The sequence below is a fragment of the Apostichopus japonicus genome, chromosome 17 (assembly GCF_037975245.1).
Source record: "Apostichopus japonicus isolate 1M-3 chromosome 17, ASM3797524v1, whole genome shotgun sequence".
Taxonomy (NCBI): domain Eukaryota; kingdom Metazoa; phylum Echinodermata; class Holothuroidea; order Aspidochirotida; family Stichopodidae; genus Apostichopus; species Apostichopus japonicus.
In genome coordinates, this window is record NC_092577.1 from 952,957 (window position 1) to 970,745 (window position 17,789).

The window sequence follows — 17,789 nt, forward strand, 5'->3', positions numbered from 1 at the left end:
ATGTTTAAAACCATAGATTTTGTCATGACTCATTTCTTTAATCTGCACAGGTAACCTCACAAATTTACAGGACCTAGTTGTTGCCCCTTACAAGACACTTAAACTCTCTCCGTTGGCAAGGACAACATTATACGTGGATGGAGTCTACCAATTTAGTTCACCAAGGGGTGCCTACAAATTATCATCTATTACCCTTCAACACCATTCCACATTGGTCCTGGAGGAAGGTTACCCGACGGAGCAACCACTGGCTATATCGGTGCTAGAGGCAGACTATGGTGCTACAATTGTGGCGTATAGCTTAGTAGTTACTGGGAGTGAAATGATTCTCCACTCAGGAAGTAGACTGGATTTAAATGGCGGTGGACATGTTGGAGGTGAAGGACCAGGCGCCGGTTATCTGGTAAGCATCTAAAAAGCATCCAGTAAGTTCTGGATATAGGAATGCAGGTTGTACTAACTTCAAGCATACATCACGTACAGACATAAACATAGTGTTTACATATTGGTATTCTGGCCTGATAACCAGTACTACTCAGAACATTTGTAAATCTAATATTATAGATATTAATGCACATTTAGTACAGTCCAAGAGACTTTAACTTGTATTTCTAAATCCCTGCCAATTCAAAGTGTTTTGTTAGAAAAACCCAATGTTCACCTTCATCTTGGCAACGTTATCTGGATTGACTACATATCCAGTTATATATGGCTTTATATGGTCAGATCAAAATTTATCTATATATCTGGATTGACTCTATATCCAGTTATGTCAGGATACTGTATCATTCAAATTGTAAGTGGTCGTCAAAAGTGAATCTTACAAGGACACTCTAAAAGACTAAACTTTAGACTAGAAGAATTTTTGTAACTACTATTCAATATTTTTAAATAAAGTTGATGTCAACAGACCACAGAATTTATTTTTCAATCAAATCTATTTTTATCATGTGCTCTTTGTAGGATACAGACATTGGCACTGGTGCAGGCTACGGTAGCTTTGGAGGGTCATCCTCCGGAAGTACCTCAGCTCTGCCTTATGGTGACTTTATGACACCCTCAGAGGCTGGTAGTGGTGCTGGGTCTGGACCATCAGGTTCCCCTGGACGAGGAGGTGGTATTCTTAAAATTTCTATGAATGGAAGATTAGTTGTGGATGGTAAGTACAGTTGTGCTTCTATTTGTAGCAGACTACATTTGCTAAATTCACTATTCAAACAAACACCCCCAAATTTTGTATCCCTTGCAGTGGCACAGATTGGTGTTCTGAGCAATGATGTGCAAAGGGTTTCAGAGGTGGGGGAGGGGAGGAATTTAAATCCTCAGTGACTGATTTTGGTATGAACCATTATGTCAGGGCCAGAGACAGATAAAGGATTTTATAGATGAGGGGGCAGGCCCTAGGATTGTTGAAGCTGGCAATCTGGGGGTCCTCCCTCAGAAAGAAATGAAAGTTTAGAAGTCAATAGGGCATTTCGAAGCCTTGTAAGACTAGATTAGAAATTTGGTCTGTAATTCTCTCTAAATGTTCTCAACTATTGGAAGTACTTTTTTGTGTGAGTTTGTAAAAGGAGAGTGGTCTAACTCTTCCATGACTGAATGTAAAAATCCCTCAACTGATACATTTCAGAGGGGGGGGGGGGGGAGGAGGGGGAATTCTTTTTACCAAATTTGGGTGACAGTATGATAGCTTAATGCAGCCAAAAGTTGGTTCCTGGCAAAATGTCTACAGAATTTCTTGTTCTACTATGGACAGAAGTTAGCACATCCTTTCTCTAGAGGTTCTGATGACAGAGGAACCTCGAAGTTAAGCTTCTGATGTATATATATATCTGATTTTGTTTCAATACAGGATATGTGTCAGTGGATGGTTTACCTGGCAGTGGGTCTAGTGGTGGAGGCAGTGGAGGTGGGGTCATCGTAGAGGTCAACAGTCTCGATGGACATGGCATAATTTCTGCGAACGGTGGGAATGGGCTAGAAGATGGAGGGTCTGGTGCTGGTGGCAGAATATCTATTAATCTCATCCAGAGGTACAAAGTGAATCTTCAAGTTTCCAGCATTCATTGAATTCCTTGCAGTGTACTGTGTAACCATTGGCAAAATATTTTAACGTTTTGCTCATATCATAACATATGCTTTGTAAGAGCAGTCCACAAACTCTTAACCCCCAAACCCCTCACCCCTCAGGATCGATGCTCAGAATGTATGACAGCAAGCTTGGACTATGGATGCCATCAAACCCTGAAAACTGTAGATAAGTTGTCTAATGTCTGGAAAAAGTCTGCAACCCACCTAAAATGTTTTGCAACCCACCTAAAATGTTCTGAAACCCACTTTAGGGTCACCGACTATGACTAAGATACAGCTAGTCTGCTTTGGGTAAGATCATTCGGGTAGAAATCTATTACTGTCATTTAATGAACCAACTTTGTGGACCTTTTTGAGACAGATGAAATACGTCCACTGATGATAGCGGGATGTAATCCTTTGCTAAGTAACTTTACAATTTAAATGCAAGCAGTTATTTTGAATTGGCTTCACATTTTTCTTAACATTTTCATGATTTACAAATGTTCTACAGTTTCAACTTTGACGGAGAGATTGAATGCCATGGTGGTTACACATCTTTCCCGGACTTGTACACAGTAGAAGGAGGTGCAGGTACCATCTACATCAAGGAGAATATTGACACATTCCCAAAGACTACTCTGATAGCCGATGGAAATAGGCTGAGTGATCTCCCCCTACTAACAAGGACTGTTATACAACTCTCTGAACCCACCAAAGATCTCATCATCAATGAGCTATATATAAGAGGTAAGTCTGAATCTATCTAAGATGCAGTCAAGTCAATATAGTAGAGGCATGGAGGTGTAGTATTACTTGGAACCACCTGGTTTATACTGAAAGGAATACTACCTGTCTGAACAAATCAGTGAACCATGAATCCAATCTATGGATGTCCACTTCAGTTTGACGATAAATTAATTAATATTATATATATATATTTAATACTGAGTTTTTCCCACCTCCTTCTCCACCAGATAGATTTATTGTTCTTATGTTAGGACCATAAATAAAATAAAAAAGAAGATTTTATATCAATGGCTTCCAATCCAATCATTTCTAATGCATTTTGTGATTTTTAATACTATTAACAGACAAGAATGTTTCAAATTTGTGAAAGAAGAATTCATTATGAAATACTAATCGGGTATTTTTTCTTTCGGAAACACATTATGGTAACATTGTCTTTAATATTAGACGATTGTTTTCCCTTTCACTTACATATTAATCGTGATGTTATTGTAAAATCTTGTTTTGTCAATTCTGTTTTAAAATGAGCTAATTGTCAGATAATGCTATAACAGTGGTTCTTTGCTCTCTTTCACAGGTTACGCCACTTTGGAGGTTTGGGGAAGAGACTCCTCAGTGACTTTTGACAAGGTCTCTGGTGATGGCACAGGAACATTGATTGCTGAACCGACTCAGACCATCATCATAGAACCAAATCTACCTCAAGCAAACTTGTTTATCCTCCGTTGTAGCATCAAAAGTGATGAAAACTCCACCTTAATTTTGCCCTCGGCTCTAGCTATTGATGCGAAGGTCAACCTCACCATAAAAGGAAAGTTTGATGCACAGACTGTCTATGTGGAGGAGCAAGGACTCTTTCAGCTTTACAAGACAGCTCAAAGCATCCAAATGCCCAACCCAGATGAGTTCTTCTTCACAGATCTGACGCTAAAGAGAGGCTCCACATTCTTGGTCGCTGATGGGCTATCTATTTCTGGAGGTGTGTTTGAAGTCAAGGGTGGAGTGACTCTCACTATGGAATATTTTGACATATCTACATCAACATTCATCCTGGAACAAGGTGCCACTTTAGATGCTTCTGGACAGGGCCCAGCAAATGCTGATCATCCAAGTGCTGGAAGTTCTACCAGTAGAGGTGGAGGAGGCCATGGAGGTCCAGGGGGTGTGGGAAAGGCAGTAGGAGTTGAGACCGCCGCACCTTCCTTTGGCTCCATTTACTCCCCCATTCACCCAGGGACAATGGGAGGAAATGGTGGTAAGGGTGGTTCTGTGATCACCATCACATCTAAGACAGTTCACCTCGATGGTAGTGTATTAGTAGATGGTGCTGGCTCATCATCAGGTGGAGCGGGCAGTGGTGGTAGTGTCTTGATGAGAGTTAGTGAGTCCCTCTTAGGGTACGGTCTGGTATCAGCAACGGGTGGCACAGCGTCTAATTCTGGTTACGGAAGTGGAAGTGGAGGAAGAATAGCAGTTTACTCCGAGGGTGGTTACCATTTCAAAGGTGTTCTCTCTGCCCGTGGAGGTGGGAGTTCGTATAACCTCGGAGGGCCTGGCTCTATCTATCTGTCACGTGTCTTGGATGGTTTACACCATGAGAAGTTGATGGTTGATAACAACAATGCACAGTCTCAATTGTATTTTACTCTTGATGAAGATCAGACAGATATTGTGTTTGATGAGCTAAATCTGCAGGACAATGTGCCGTTCGAACTCAAAGAGGACGGAAGGGACAAAACGTTGGATGTAAAGAAGTTCGTTGGTGACGGAACAGCACTTATGCATATTCATGACCACCATCTTATAATCTTTGAAAGGAATCTTGATGCTAACAATACAGAAGGAGGAGTCTTTGTCAATGTGAAAGTTGATGAAGGTGGCCAAGCTGTGATGTCATCTCGGGCTCACCTGCTTGGTAGCGGTGAAGAATACATTGCATTGGATCTGGCTGGTAACTTGTATGGAATCTATCACTTGGTCATTGGTGAAGATCGTGTCGCCAACATCATGACCACAGCTGGTGCCACAGCACTGGTCGACTTTGACCTTGATGTGGTGACTGGCATGTTCACATTTGCTTCTTTAGTCCTTCATAGTGGAGCCAAGGTGGAGTTTGCACCAGATATGGGATCTATTTTGGAAATGGGAAGCCTCCAAGTCAAATTTGGAGCAGCAATTTATGCTGATTTCTTTGACCTCAGTCTATCGGAGATTGATGTGGAAGTGGGAAGTATTTTATCTTGCAGTGCAACTGACCGAAGCCAGTCGGAGACCTTGGATACCCTGCTGGGAGCTGGGATCCAAGACCCCAAAGGAAGCAGTGGAGCTGGTCATGGCAGCCCTGGTGGTATAGGTTATTCAGTATCAACAGAGGGTGGACCTGCTTATGGATCCTTGTACAAACCAAGAGCCAAGGGAAGTCATGCCGGTGGTACCTATGGGGGTAGAGGTGGTGGATACGTGTTGGTTAATTCAACCGTTACCTTCATTGATGGTACTCTGATGGCTACTGGTGGTGATGCAGCAACAAACAATTATGGAGGTGGCAGTGGTGGCAGTATATACCTAACCACCATAGAGTTAGATGGTGTAGGCCTGATGGATGTTAATGGTGGAAATGGCCGTTCATATGGTGGAGGTGGAGCTGCAGGTAGGATTGCTGTATATACTTCAACTACAAATGAATATGTGGGTGATTACACAGCCCATGGTGGAAACGGCATGAGTCAGATGTCAGTACCTCGAGGTGGTGGATCTGGGACACTCTTCATCCAAGACATGGTTAATGGATACCCTTACAGAAGACTTTATATAGATCATCTAAACCGACACAGATCACAGTATGTCACTCTGGATGAGGAGGAGGCCATTTTCTATGAATTCGAAGAAGTTCACATACTAGGAAATGCTGCACTGGATATCGTGTCATCCCCAGAGATAGTTTTACATATTCATGAGGTCAAGGGTGATCGATCTGGACTTCTTCATGCTCGTAACGGGCACAGAATGATCGTCGAGTATGTTGCATCTGTACCGAAAGTGAGCAAAGTGCCTGTTAACATCATGATCGACTCTGGAGGTGAAATCATCTGTCCTGCCACTATGAACATCCTTGGAAATGGTTATCCAACTTCAAGTGGCCGTGAACCATCGTTCCACTGGCAGGGACGACTCACCAATGTCCTGAATATGATCCTCCACCAAGGAGCCTTGGTTTTCATTGAGGCAGATGCACATACTGCTATTTTTAACAATGGCACTTACTCTCACATCGGAGTACCATGTGAGTTCTCCTTTGGAACATTGAACCTGCTGACAGAGTCTTGGATATTGTACGATGTTGATTTGACAGCTCTGCTTTCAGTCAGTGGTCTGCATATCAAGTATGATGCGGTCATATCTGCAGAGACCATCAGAGTGACCGGGACCGACGTAGATATAGAGACTGGCGGAAGACTAACAACATCTGCGATAGATCGCACCTCTGATACCTTATCCTCCACCGGCGGTACCGGAACCACCACAACCTCTGGAAGTGGTGGTGGCGGTCATGCAAGCTACGGAGGATATGGGTATGATGGCAGTGGTAATGAGATAGCAGCCGGTGGCATGTATTATGGCACCATCTTCCACGCCACGGAGCGAGGCAGCGATGGCGGTCATGGAGGAAGTGGTACTGCCGGTAGAGGTGGAGGAGTGGTGACCTTAGTAGCCGCTGGTACATTGCATCTAGATGGCGAGATTAATGCTGATGGGTCATCTGCTTCTGGCTATGGCGGTGGTGGAAGTGGTGGAGCAATCGCATTAAATATCACACATCTCACTGGACATGGTATTGCACAGACTAATGGTGGTGCTGGTACCTCAAGTTATGGTGGAGGTGGATCAGGCGGTCGAATCGCTGTTTATGTCAAGGAATCCACAAAGTACGAAGGTTCATTCCAGGCTATCGGTGGATCAGGTTATGGAAGCGGTCTCACACCCCATGGCGGCCCAGGATCTGTCTATTTCCATGAGTCCAGATTTGGATACCCGTACCATAAACTATTCATAGACAATGTAGACAGGTCTTGGGATCACTACTTTACGATCGATGAGCCTGGTGAAAGATCTGAATATTTTGATGAAATTCATTTGACCAGTAGTGCTTCATTACATCTTCCAAATGATGGTGTTCCACGACAACTCACCATCAACAAACTTTATGGAGATAAGACAGGCCTCATAACCGTGCATGGCAATCAAGAGTACACAATAGACCATCGTGAGAACAGCAAGACCACGCTGAAAGCGCCAGTTAACTTCAAGCTGGAGAAAAATTCAACAGCTTTCATAGCAACAACCTTTGACATCATTGGCTCTGGTGTTCCAGCATTTGATTGGAATGGCCGGTTGGTTGGAGTCCAGAATCTTCGCATAGCTCCAGGTCGAGAAGTTTTAATCAGAGAATCAGCCCACACGGCTCTCATCGTGGACGATAATTATGAATACATCGATGTTCCAGGAGAATTCCGATTTGTGCATCTGGAGTTTGGCGCCCTCACCAATGTAGCCTTCCCTCCTCCTCTTGGGGTCCGTTTCAAAGTCGGTTTCCTGGTGAGCTCAAATCATATATGAAGTTATACTTTTGGATGTTTTTTATCTAAGTTGATTGTCAGCTGTTCATCTTTGGATCATGTGGCATTTATGAAGAAATACTGTTACTTTAAATACAGTGAGAATCAATGTGTTAAATCCAAGAATATCGTTCTCTTACAACACTTATTATTTATAGTTCAGTGTAATAGCAGTAGTCAGCTACTTGAATGTGTCGAAACAGAAAGTCATTGCAATAGTTGTCTTGTTTTTGTTTGAAACTTACTAAAGTATCATAACCCGTTTATATATATTTCAATATATTTTTTTTTCATCTAGGACATGAAATGGGGCTCACAGCTGACTGCTGAGTATTTTGAGATTTACTCCTCTGACATTCACTTGGAACCCATTGCTCTCTTGGAAGTGTCCGGGAGAGGGTTCTCTGATGGGGGACCTGGTGCGGCTTCTGTGAGGGGTGCCGGAGCAGGTCATGCCACTCAAGGAGGAACTGGTAAATTAAACTGTTCTCCTATCAGTTCTATTGGTGTGTGTCATTTAGAGGGAAATAGAAATGTTTTGATCTAACAAAGATAATCTGTATTAATTTTTTTGAAATGTTGCCTTCTAAAACTACAAATTTGAAATGGCACTATAATTTTTCTGTCCTTCCAAAGAATATTCTCAGACAAAGGGGAAGGTTAAGTTCGGTAAATTCTCTCTCAGGTTATACATATGCTGTATTGTACTTGTTGGCATTTGAACATGAACGACCATTATTTTAACTTTCTAGCATTCTTGGGGGTGCCGTTAAAGTGGGTCTCTACATGCGTAGTAGCCCCTATTTGACATACAGTATAGCATCACACATCTGATTTAGTGTAGACTGAATTCATTGTACACCCATGTTGGAATAATTGTTGGAAAGCTTAGCTTTACTGATAAACATGATCTGTTAATTTGTTGCACCACAATGAGGCTTAACCCGTCACCCAACCCCACCTCCCACCCTGCAAAGAAATTTGCAAGAGAAACAATCAAAGCATTGCTGTAAATTTGTGGGAGGCAAACATATTCTTTATTGAAATATTAAATAGTTATAAACTGTCTCCATTAGAAGTGCCAACCACATGTTTATAACCACATAAATCAATATTAAATTGAGAGGTATTATCCCAATTTAAATAAACAGTTTTATCAGAAGAAGCTGTGATTACTACCTAAGCCCAAAATAAATCTTCAAACTTTCTAATTTTTTTTGTCAAAAGCTTCAAATGGACAAGCTGGAGGCTCAACCTATGGTAGCCTCTATGAGCCAGTTGACATGGGAAGTCAAGGAGGTGCTACTAGCTCAGGTGCAGCCGGCCCTAGAGGAGGTGGTGTGATAAGACTGAAAGTTGGTTCAGTCTTACAACTGGATGGCACATTGGATGCAACTGGTCTTAGCGGTACCAGCGGGGCAGGAGGAGGCAGTGGTGGATCTATTTGGGTCACCACAGGTGAGATGAACCTCAATATAAGCAAGCCATTTATGTAGCTAACTCTCTGCCAGTACTGATGCATGTGAATCTTTACAGTTTTCCGTAGCTGGTGATTTATGCAGAAAACAATATTAATGTAAAATTGTAGAATACAAAATTATAAGAGACATATAGATATGATTTATGCTTGATGGCAGATAGCAATGTAAATGTAAAATTGTAGATCACTAAATTATAAGAGACATATCTCAATCCCTGAATTTGTCTGTAAATTTAATATCTGGTGTACTGTGTGAACTTTGTGTACGATTAAACTATAAAGGGTTATAAGGATATATTTTAATCCCTCCAAAATAGATGTGTAAGGTTAATGAATTTCAAACAGCAGAAATTATGTGTTTTGTTTAGAAATGATAATTTTAAGATATTATATAAGTTTTATTTTTAAACTAATATTTCTCAGATCATTTTAGAGGTCATGGTGTCATGAGCTCATCAGGAGGTCAAGGGTCAGGAGGTGGTGGTGCCGGAGGTAGGATTGCTGTCCATATAGAAGACAAAGATGAGTTCCGAGGAGATCTTCTAGCTCTTGGTGGGAGTGGAACGTCGGGAAACTACGGAGGAACAGGAACTGTGTACGTGGAGGAAATAAAGAATGGCGAGACATTCACAAGACTTTACCTCAACAACCAGTATGCAGATCCTCCCATACCATTCATCTTAAACGAAAGAAACCCACGGATAGATGTAAAGTCCAGACCAGATCACAACCAAGCAGATTATGCATTTGAGGAGGTCACACTTCAAGGAGAGGTAAAATACTTATTTACGGATGACAATTTTTTCCATCATCTTTGTACAATTTTTCTCATACATCCAAGTGTACTACAATGCATTGTATCTTGTTCAAGCATAGTTCTAACACCTAGCACAGCAATGTTTTGTTTCCAAACATAAATTGTTCTGTTGGTCTGTGAAATCTCAGGAATATCTCTTTCTACTCTCCAAACTATCTAGCTCCCATTTGAAATTACCAAAGCAGATGAAGAGAGTATGCCCTCTATTTCAATCCATACCATTCTTGGTGACACAACCAGCGTCCTGCACATACTGGCCAATCAGAAGTTCTTCATCGAATACACAGTCTCGGAAGGCCGCAGGTCAACACCACCTGTAAACTTTGAATTGAATATCAATGGTTCGGTTTACCTTCCAGCAGATTTCCGGACGAAGGGTAACAGAGATGAACCATTTGTTTGGAATGGATTGGTGATAGGTGTGTTTAACTTCACAGTCCCTGAAGGCAAAATGCTCAATCTTGGAGAGGAATGCAGTAATGGCCAAATTAATGATGGTTCTTTTATATCACCTCCAACAAAAGGTAAGTATTTCACAAAGATGAAAGTAAAGTCCTGTATCATCATTTAACCATGAAGTGATAGTAATAATTTTCCCTGAGAAGTTGCTGGATACATAGTGTCCAACCATTGGTCTAATAATTCTGCTCCCCCCCCCCAACCCGTATTCTAGCCAAGTGTATAACTTTGACATGTTTCTAGCACCTTCTAAACTGTGATACCATTGTAATTTTATGTGTATGTGTTGTTATATCTTATATGTTGTCCATGTATTATCTTTGTGGTATTCTTTTTCAGGTACCCTACAGCTGGACCTCTTGGAACTACGAGCAAGCAGTCGATTGACCTACCCAACAAATCTGCAGTTCAAGCTTGGAGAACTCCTGATGCGATATGCCTCGGTAATAGAGGCAGAGACGGTGCATGTCAAATCAAGCTTCATTTTTGTGGAAGGCGATGCTGTTATTGACACTTCCGGCAGAGGACCGGACTCTGGTTCTGGAGATCAGCCTGGCGGTGTCATAGATGGTACCCCTGGAACAGGGACGGGAGCTGGGCATGGAGGATTTGGAGGTGGAACTGATGTCCTTGGCTTTACCACAGGTAAACCAAAAAATAAAGTGTTTTTTTTTCATTGAGTAACTCATACTATATAACTTTTGAAATTTTCAAATGTCTTGAAACTTGATGTAGCCTGACCTATCTACAACTATTAGAAAATTAATCTGAATATCCCTGTGTTGAGTTTAGATGCCCATGGGGATGTTTTAAATGCTTTAAGAGTTTAACCGTCACTGAAACATTCTCTGTTACCTAGTATGCAGCTCTAATGATCTTCGACAGTGTTGAGTAGGCAGATAGGGGCGGGCAGGGAGAGGAGTAGGAGAATAATACTTCAAACTAAAAAGCTCTTGGCTGATGACTTCCAACTTTTATCTACTGCTTTGTTGAGATCATTAATTGTCATTATTCCTTTATTTCTGTATTAGGAACATCGTATGGATCTTATGTGACGCCAACACATTCTGGTAGCAGCGGTGGGGGTGATTACAGTGGTGCTGGTGGGAGCACAATGAGGATAGAGGTAGGCCAGGAACTTCATTTAGATGGCAAGCTGAGGACTGAAGGCCAAGATGCCACTGGTGGCAACTCTGGTGGTGGCAGTGGAGGAAGCATCTGGGTATCAACTCTTTTGTTTTCAGGACATGGATATATTTCTACCAATGGGGGAGATGGATTTGGTCTTGGCTATGGGGGAGCTGGTGGAAGGATTGCTGTACATGTTGGCTGGAGACGAGAGTTTTCAGGAATCTATGAAGCTTTTGGAGGATTAGGTGGGCCAAATAATGGTGAAGATAATGGAGGAAATGCTGCAGGTGGGACGGTTTATTACACAGATACGAACCAGGGACTGAATCATCGTAAGGCTCTGCCTTCCAATACAAGTGAAATCAGCTACGAGGACGGATTTACTAAGCTTTTGCTTGATAATGACAACCGGAATCATGCTTTACCCACAGTCATTGAGAATGATGAAGGCACAGCCACCTATGAGATAGATGAGGTAGAGATTAATAACCATGTAGTTCTTTGGTTACATGAGAAGGATGCCAGGCTAACCGTACATAAGTTTATCGGTGATCGTACAGGACTGTTGCACATGAGATACACCCAAGTCATGTACTGTGAAGTTGTGGAAAGCATGAGTGGTATCACAGTGGCTCCAGTCAGCTATAAGATCGATGCAGGTACTGAGGTGGTCTTTCCATCGACTCTTTTCATTCTAGGAACTCGGTCACACATTGATGGGCTCATCACTGGAGTAATGGATGTGTACTTTGCAGAAGGAGCAGACACAATTTTCACGTCGACATCTCAAACTGCTTTGGTAGAAAATGGAGAATACAGCTTTATAACAGAGCCTGGAAATATCTCTTTCAGTGAAATGACAATTCAAAAGGATTCTGTAGTTGAGCTTAGAGAAAATGAGAATGATCTGACTGTCTCTGTGAGTCTCTTTACCATCAAATATCATGGACTTATGAACATGAATCAAGGTTACATTGAGACAGGTGATGCCAACATCGAGAGCCAAGGAACATTAAACTTGAGTGGGACTGGATACTCTGGCCAGGAAGGCCCAGGTGCTGGCTGGACCACTGAAGATGGTTCTGGTTTAGGTGCTGGCCATGGTGGGTATGGAGGAGGACCTGATCCAATTCAAGGTGGATTAGCAATGGGATCTTTGTATGAGCCTGATCACTTAGGTAGTGGCGGTGGACATGGGGGAGGTTTAGGTGGTACAGGAGGGGGGCGACTGCTGTGGGAGAATGGTAAAGAAATGAGGATAGATGGGCTCATTACCACATCTGCATCAGATGGTACTGGTGGAAATGCTGGAGGAGGGAGTGGTGGTTCCATTTTCATAAAGACTACAAACTTCACTGGTTATGGAGAACTGAATGCGAATGGCGGCAATGGAGCTGATTCCAGTCAACTTGCTGGTAGCGGATTTGGTGGAGGTGGAGGACGCATTTCTCTGCACGTAAGGCATAAGTACACTTATGCTGGACACTTGAATGCCTTTGGAGGTAGAGGAAAATCAGAGAACTTTGGAGCAGCAGGTACTGTTTATGTCGAAGAAACTGCAAGAGGACCCCAGTATGCAGACATCAAATATGACAAGGAGACGGGTGTATATTACGAAGTTGCTAATCACAAACTACTGTATGTCAATAACAATGATCAACATGCTCCTTGGATGTTTACTCTCCTTACTGAAGGTGATCTAGACTTCTGGGAGATTGATGAAGCTCACGTCACAAGGTATGCTAATGTCAGATTTTACACCCCTCCTGCAAAGTCCAACGTCACCGTCATCATTCACAGGTTCTTGGGTGATAAGACAGGTCTCCTACATCTTCAGATAGATCAACTGCTCTTTGTAGAAGTCGTAGAGTCTATGACCAATGAGAGTATAGCTCCCATCAGTTATCGTCTGGATGCAGGATCAGAAATCGTCTTCCCAGCGAGGGTTTATCTCATCGGTATCAGGAGCGAATTCAGAGGGTTGATCACCGGTATCCATGACTTGTTGGTCAGTAGAGGCGGCATTGCCAGTTTCTATTCTTCTGCTCACACGGCGAGGGTAGAAGACCAGGAGTACGTGGAAGTCACGCCATATGGCAATTTCAGTTTTGGAACCTTCACTGTAGAAAGGAACTCTTGGGGAGAATTTCAGCAGATTGTTCATCCTATGAGCTTGATTTGCAGCGAGTTCAAAGTGAAATATCAGGCCCAACTGTTTATGAACATAGCTGAAATCCTCTCTAGTTATGCATGGATTGAAAGTGAAGGCATCTTTCATCTGGATGGTCGTGGACATGAAGGGGAGGAAGGTACCGGAGCTGGCTTCACCCACAATGGGATTGGTATGGGTGCAGGACATGGAGGACAAGGAGGTGGACCTCCACCATATGGTGGTGAACCATACAATTCAGTTTATACCCCAGTGGGTATTGGTAGTGGCGGTGGACATGGACTGGGGGTTGGTGGTAGAGGAGGGGGCTTTCTGTGGTGGAAGGTAGGTCAGAAGTTGCATGTTAATGGTGAGTTGGCTCTAAGAGGTATCTCTGGAGAAGGAACTGACTCAGGTGGAGGGAGTGGTGGATCTCTATTAGTGGAGTCCACCAATGTGACAGGACATGGTATCATTGACATAAGTGGAGGCAAAGGACTTGGAAGGGGCGGAGGTGGTGCTGGTGGTAGGAGTGGCATCCATTGTCGATGGAGATACCAGTTTGGTGGAAAGTACATCGACCACGGAGGACTAGGAGGTGTTGGGTATGAAAGTTCACATGGAGGAGCCGCTGGTACTGTGTACAAGGAAGAGAACCAAAGACCACTAGAATATCGTATCTTGAAATACAGCAAGGTACTAAACCACACCTATTTTGATGTTGACCACAAGTTTTTACACACTGACAATGATGGAGTGTTGGTTCCACCCGCAACTATGATCATGGAGGTGGATACAGTATCCTATGTATTCGATGAACTGGAACTGACCGGTGCAACCCGCCTTTTAATCTACCATCCCACAAATGAGACGCAAGTCAACATAACACTCCATTTGTTCATTGGGGATAAGACAGGTCAATTGCACCTTCGAATAAATCAGATAGCTTACGTTGAATACTTGGAGTCTCATACAAACAAAACGGAAGCCCCGTGTAGCTTTATTCTTGACTCTGGTTCCATAATGGTTCTACCAACAGAGTTCCACATGCATGGTACCAACAGCTCTCTTGGAGGGATGTTGGTCGGGGTTCATCACCTCTACATTGAAGATAATGCATTTGCTATCTTCTTCTCAACAGCAAATACTGCTCTTATTGAGAATAGGGAATATGTGGATGTTACACCACCAGGAAACTTCTCATTTGCAACAATAACAGTCAAGTTTGGTGGTGTTGCAGGCTTTTCAAGAATCACTGGTGACTTAAGTATTGAATCCAGTGAATTTAGGGTGAAATACGGTGGACAGCTCTTTGTCAATCATGTACAAATTTACTCTACCTATGCTTGGGTTGAAAGTCAAGGCATCTTTCATCTAGATGGGACAGGGTTCAAAGCAGAGGGTGGTCCTGGTGCAGGGTTTACTATTGATGGAGTAGGGTATGGTGCTGCCCATGGTGGACAAGGAGGGGGCCATGATACCCTGCTGGTGAGGGAGCCTTACGGTTCTATCTTCGATGCCCTGACCCTTGGAAGTGGAGGAGGAAATGGAGGTGGTACCGGAGGCAGTGGTGGAGGACAACTGCATTGGCTTGTCAGTCATTCCCTTGAGATGAATGGATTATTGTCTCTTAAAGGACAAGCAGGTGTAGGAGGGAATGCAGGTGGGGGCAGTGGTGGATCGGTATTAATAGAAACCACCAACATGACTGGTCATGGGGAAATAAATGTTGTAGGTGGTGATGCCACTGGTGCTGGGTGCGGCGGTTCCGGAGGTCGTATTGCGATCCATTGCAGATGGCGTTACACTTATGGAGGATTGTTTGTGGACCATGGGGGAATTGGCTCTGGCCAGAATATAGAAAGTTATGGTGCTGCAGCAGGAAGTGCCTACGTTGAGGAGAACCTTCGCCCTCTGCCATACAGAAAGGTCAAATATTTGAAAGGTACCAACACAACACTACTAGAGGTGGACCACAAATATGTTCACATTGACAACGAAGGTATATACGTACCTGTAGCGACAGTCTTCATGCACAATGATGCCATTGCCTATGAGATCGACGAACTGGAGTTGACTGGAGCCTCGAGACTTATCATCTATCATCCGAACGTATCCCTGGTAAATCTGACCGTTCATACATTTATTGGAGACAAAACTGGACAACTTCATCTCAGAAGCAACCAAAAGGTGTATGCTGAAGTAGTTGAGTCAGAAACTAATAGAACTGAGGCACCATGCAGCTTCCTGGTAGATTACGAATCAGAGATTTTCTTTCCTTCCGAGGTCCATCTACACGGCACTAGGACAGAGATGCATGGGCGTGTCACGGGTGTTCACAAGATGTTCATTGAGGACAAGGCCGATGTGATCTGGACATCGACTGCTCAGACAGCTATTATAGAAAAAAGGGAATATGTCCACCTCTCAGAAGAAGGGAACTTCTCTGTGCCAGAACTGACTATCAAGAAAGGCGGAAAACTGTCGTTCTTGAAAATTTCTGGTGAAATAATCGTAGATGTTGCTGATTTTGAGGTAAAGTACCAAGGACTGGTTTTAATGAACCATGGAATGATTGACTCTGGTCATGCAGATTTGGAGAGTGAAGGAGTCATCACTTTAGATGGCAAAGGTTTCAGCAGTGGTGCAGGGCCAGGCGGGGGGATATCTGAAAGTGGTAGTGGCACAGGGGGTAGCCATGGTGGCCAGGGAGGTGCATTTAGTAGCTCCAACACAGGGTCACCCTATGGGTCAGTGTACACCCCAGCAGGCTGGGGAAGTGGAGGAGGCTCAAGTACCTACGGTGAAGGTGGTAGCGGGGGTGGGTTCCTCCACTGGAAGATTGGTAAATTAATCCACCTGAATGGTGTTTTATCAGCCAATGGTGAAGCTGCCTCAAGCACTAATGCTGGAGGAGGTAGTGGAGGAGGTATACTACTAGAGGCAACGAACTTTACAGGTCATGGCGATATTCAAGTCAATGGTGGCGAAGGATCAGCAGGTGGAAGTGGAGGCTCCGGCGGTCGAATGGGAATCCATATCGATCATCAGAACGATTTCGGCGGCCGTTACTCATCAGTTGGTGGTCTGGCAGGGTCTTCTCATTCTAACTCATTTTATGGACATGGTGCTGCTGGGACGGTATACAAGTTTGAATCCCGAAGAGGACCTCAGTACAGAGACCTGAAGTACAATGATCCTGCTAGAAATCTCACCACCATCAAACCCGAGCATTCCAAACTAAAGGTGGACAACGGACCAATTGATGTTGACCATCCTGTGATGGTAATGGAGGAAGACATTGTGTTCTATGAATTTGATGAGGTACAAGTGGAAGGCTACTCTTACGTCCATTTCTATCACCCAGCGGATGCCCATAATGTCACTGTTGTTATTCATGAACTAACTGGTAACAAGAAAGGTCTGATACGAGTCCAAGACAGACAGAGACTGTTTGTCAACGTCGTCGAATCAACCCATACGTATCTGGATGCCCCCTGTGGGTTCCACGTCGACTGGGGAGGCGAACTTGTTCTTCCAACTACAGTCATCATTCTAGCAGAAGCTGTGATAATAGAGGGCAGACTAACTGGGGTAGAAGAACTCATCGTGGAGAGGAATGGAGAAATTCAATTTATAGGTAGAGCTTTTACTGAGCAGCTTCACGAGATCCTTTGGCACGAAGATGCACCTTACGATAGTGGCAGAGCAGGCTGGGTGGAGATACCCTACGTCGTCGTAAACAATGAAGCAATGATAACATTGAAACTGACAACACCAACGCATAAATTAGATGCTGGAGAGATGTTTGTGCTCAAAGGTGGAACTGTTAACATTGATGTACCAACTTGTTACATCAGTGCTGGTGATATGATAATTGAGAGTGGAGGAACCATCACAGCTTCTGGCAGTGGTTTCTCTCAGAACCAGGGTTCTGGGAAAGGAACTGGTTACAGCGGCGCTGGACATGCATCTACAGGTTTGTAGCTTCCTATAAAAACTCTCTGTTTTTTATACAGGCTGTTAAATTTGTCATTATTAAAGAAGTTTTATACCAACTTGATATCACCATTATACTTTTGGTGGTTAAATGCCATTAAGTTTAATGTATCTTAAAGTTACAGTGAGAATCTTACCTGGAAATAAGTTAGGAATTGATCAAATTAGATCTCTGTTCAAGCTTATATACCATGCTGAACTTTTGAATCAGAAATATTCTGATCCCACATGCAAAATGTAGATTAGAAATTTGGAAGTTTGAACATGATTGTGAAGTTATGGTTCCCCTTCTTCTTTTTTTTCCAAATAGTCTTAGAA

The 17,789-nt window shown here is 43.2% G+C and overlaps 1 protein-coding gene across 6 annotated transcripts in view; it reads left to right on the forward strand.

Annotated features, from left to right (window-relative positions):
• Nucleotides 1-17,789, forward strand: part of LOC139954933 (uncharacterized) — a 119,831-nt gene that overhangs the window by 63,003 nt on the left and 39,039 nt on the right. For all 6 annotated transcript variants that reach the window (XM_071954945.1, XM_071954946.1, XM_071954947.1 and 3 more), the window contains 11 exons: nt 51-403; nt 964-1,159; nt 1,853-2,033; nt 2,585-2,820; nt 3,398-7,416; nt 7,735-7,909; nt 8,664-8,894; nt 9,340-9,689; nt 9,894-10,257; nt 10,532-10,837; nt 11,224-17,451. In XM_071954945.1, coding sequence (XP_071811046.1) covers nt 51-403; nt 964-1,159; nt 1,853-2,033; nt 2,585-2,820; nt 3,398-7,416; nt 7,735-7,909; nt 8,664-8,894; nt 9,340-9,689; nt 9,894-10,257; nt 10,532-10,837; nt 11,224-17,451 — 12,639 coding nt within the window. The remainder of the gene's footprint in view (nt 1-50; nt 404-963; nt 1,160-1,852; nt 2,034-2,584; nt 2,821-3,397; nt 7,417-7,734; nt 7,910-8,663; nt 8,895-9,339; nt 9,690-9,893; nt 10,258-10,531; nt 10,838-11,223; nt 17,452-17,789) is intronic.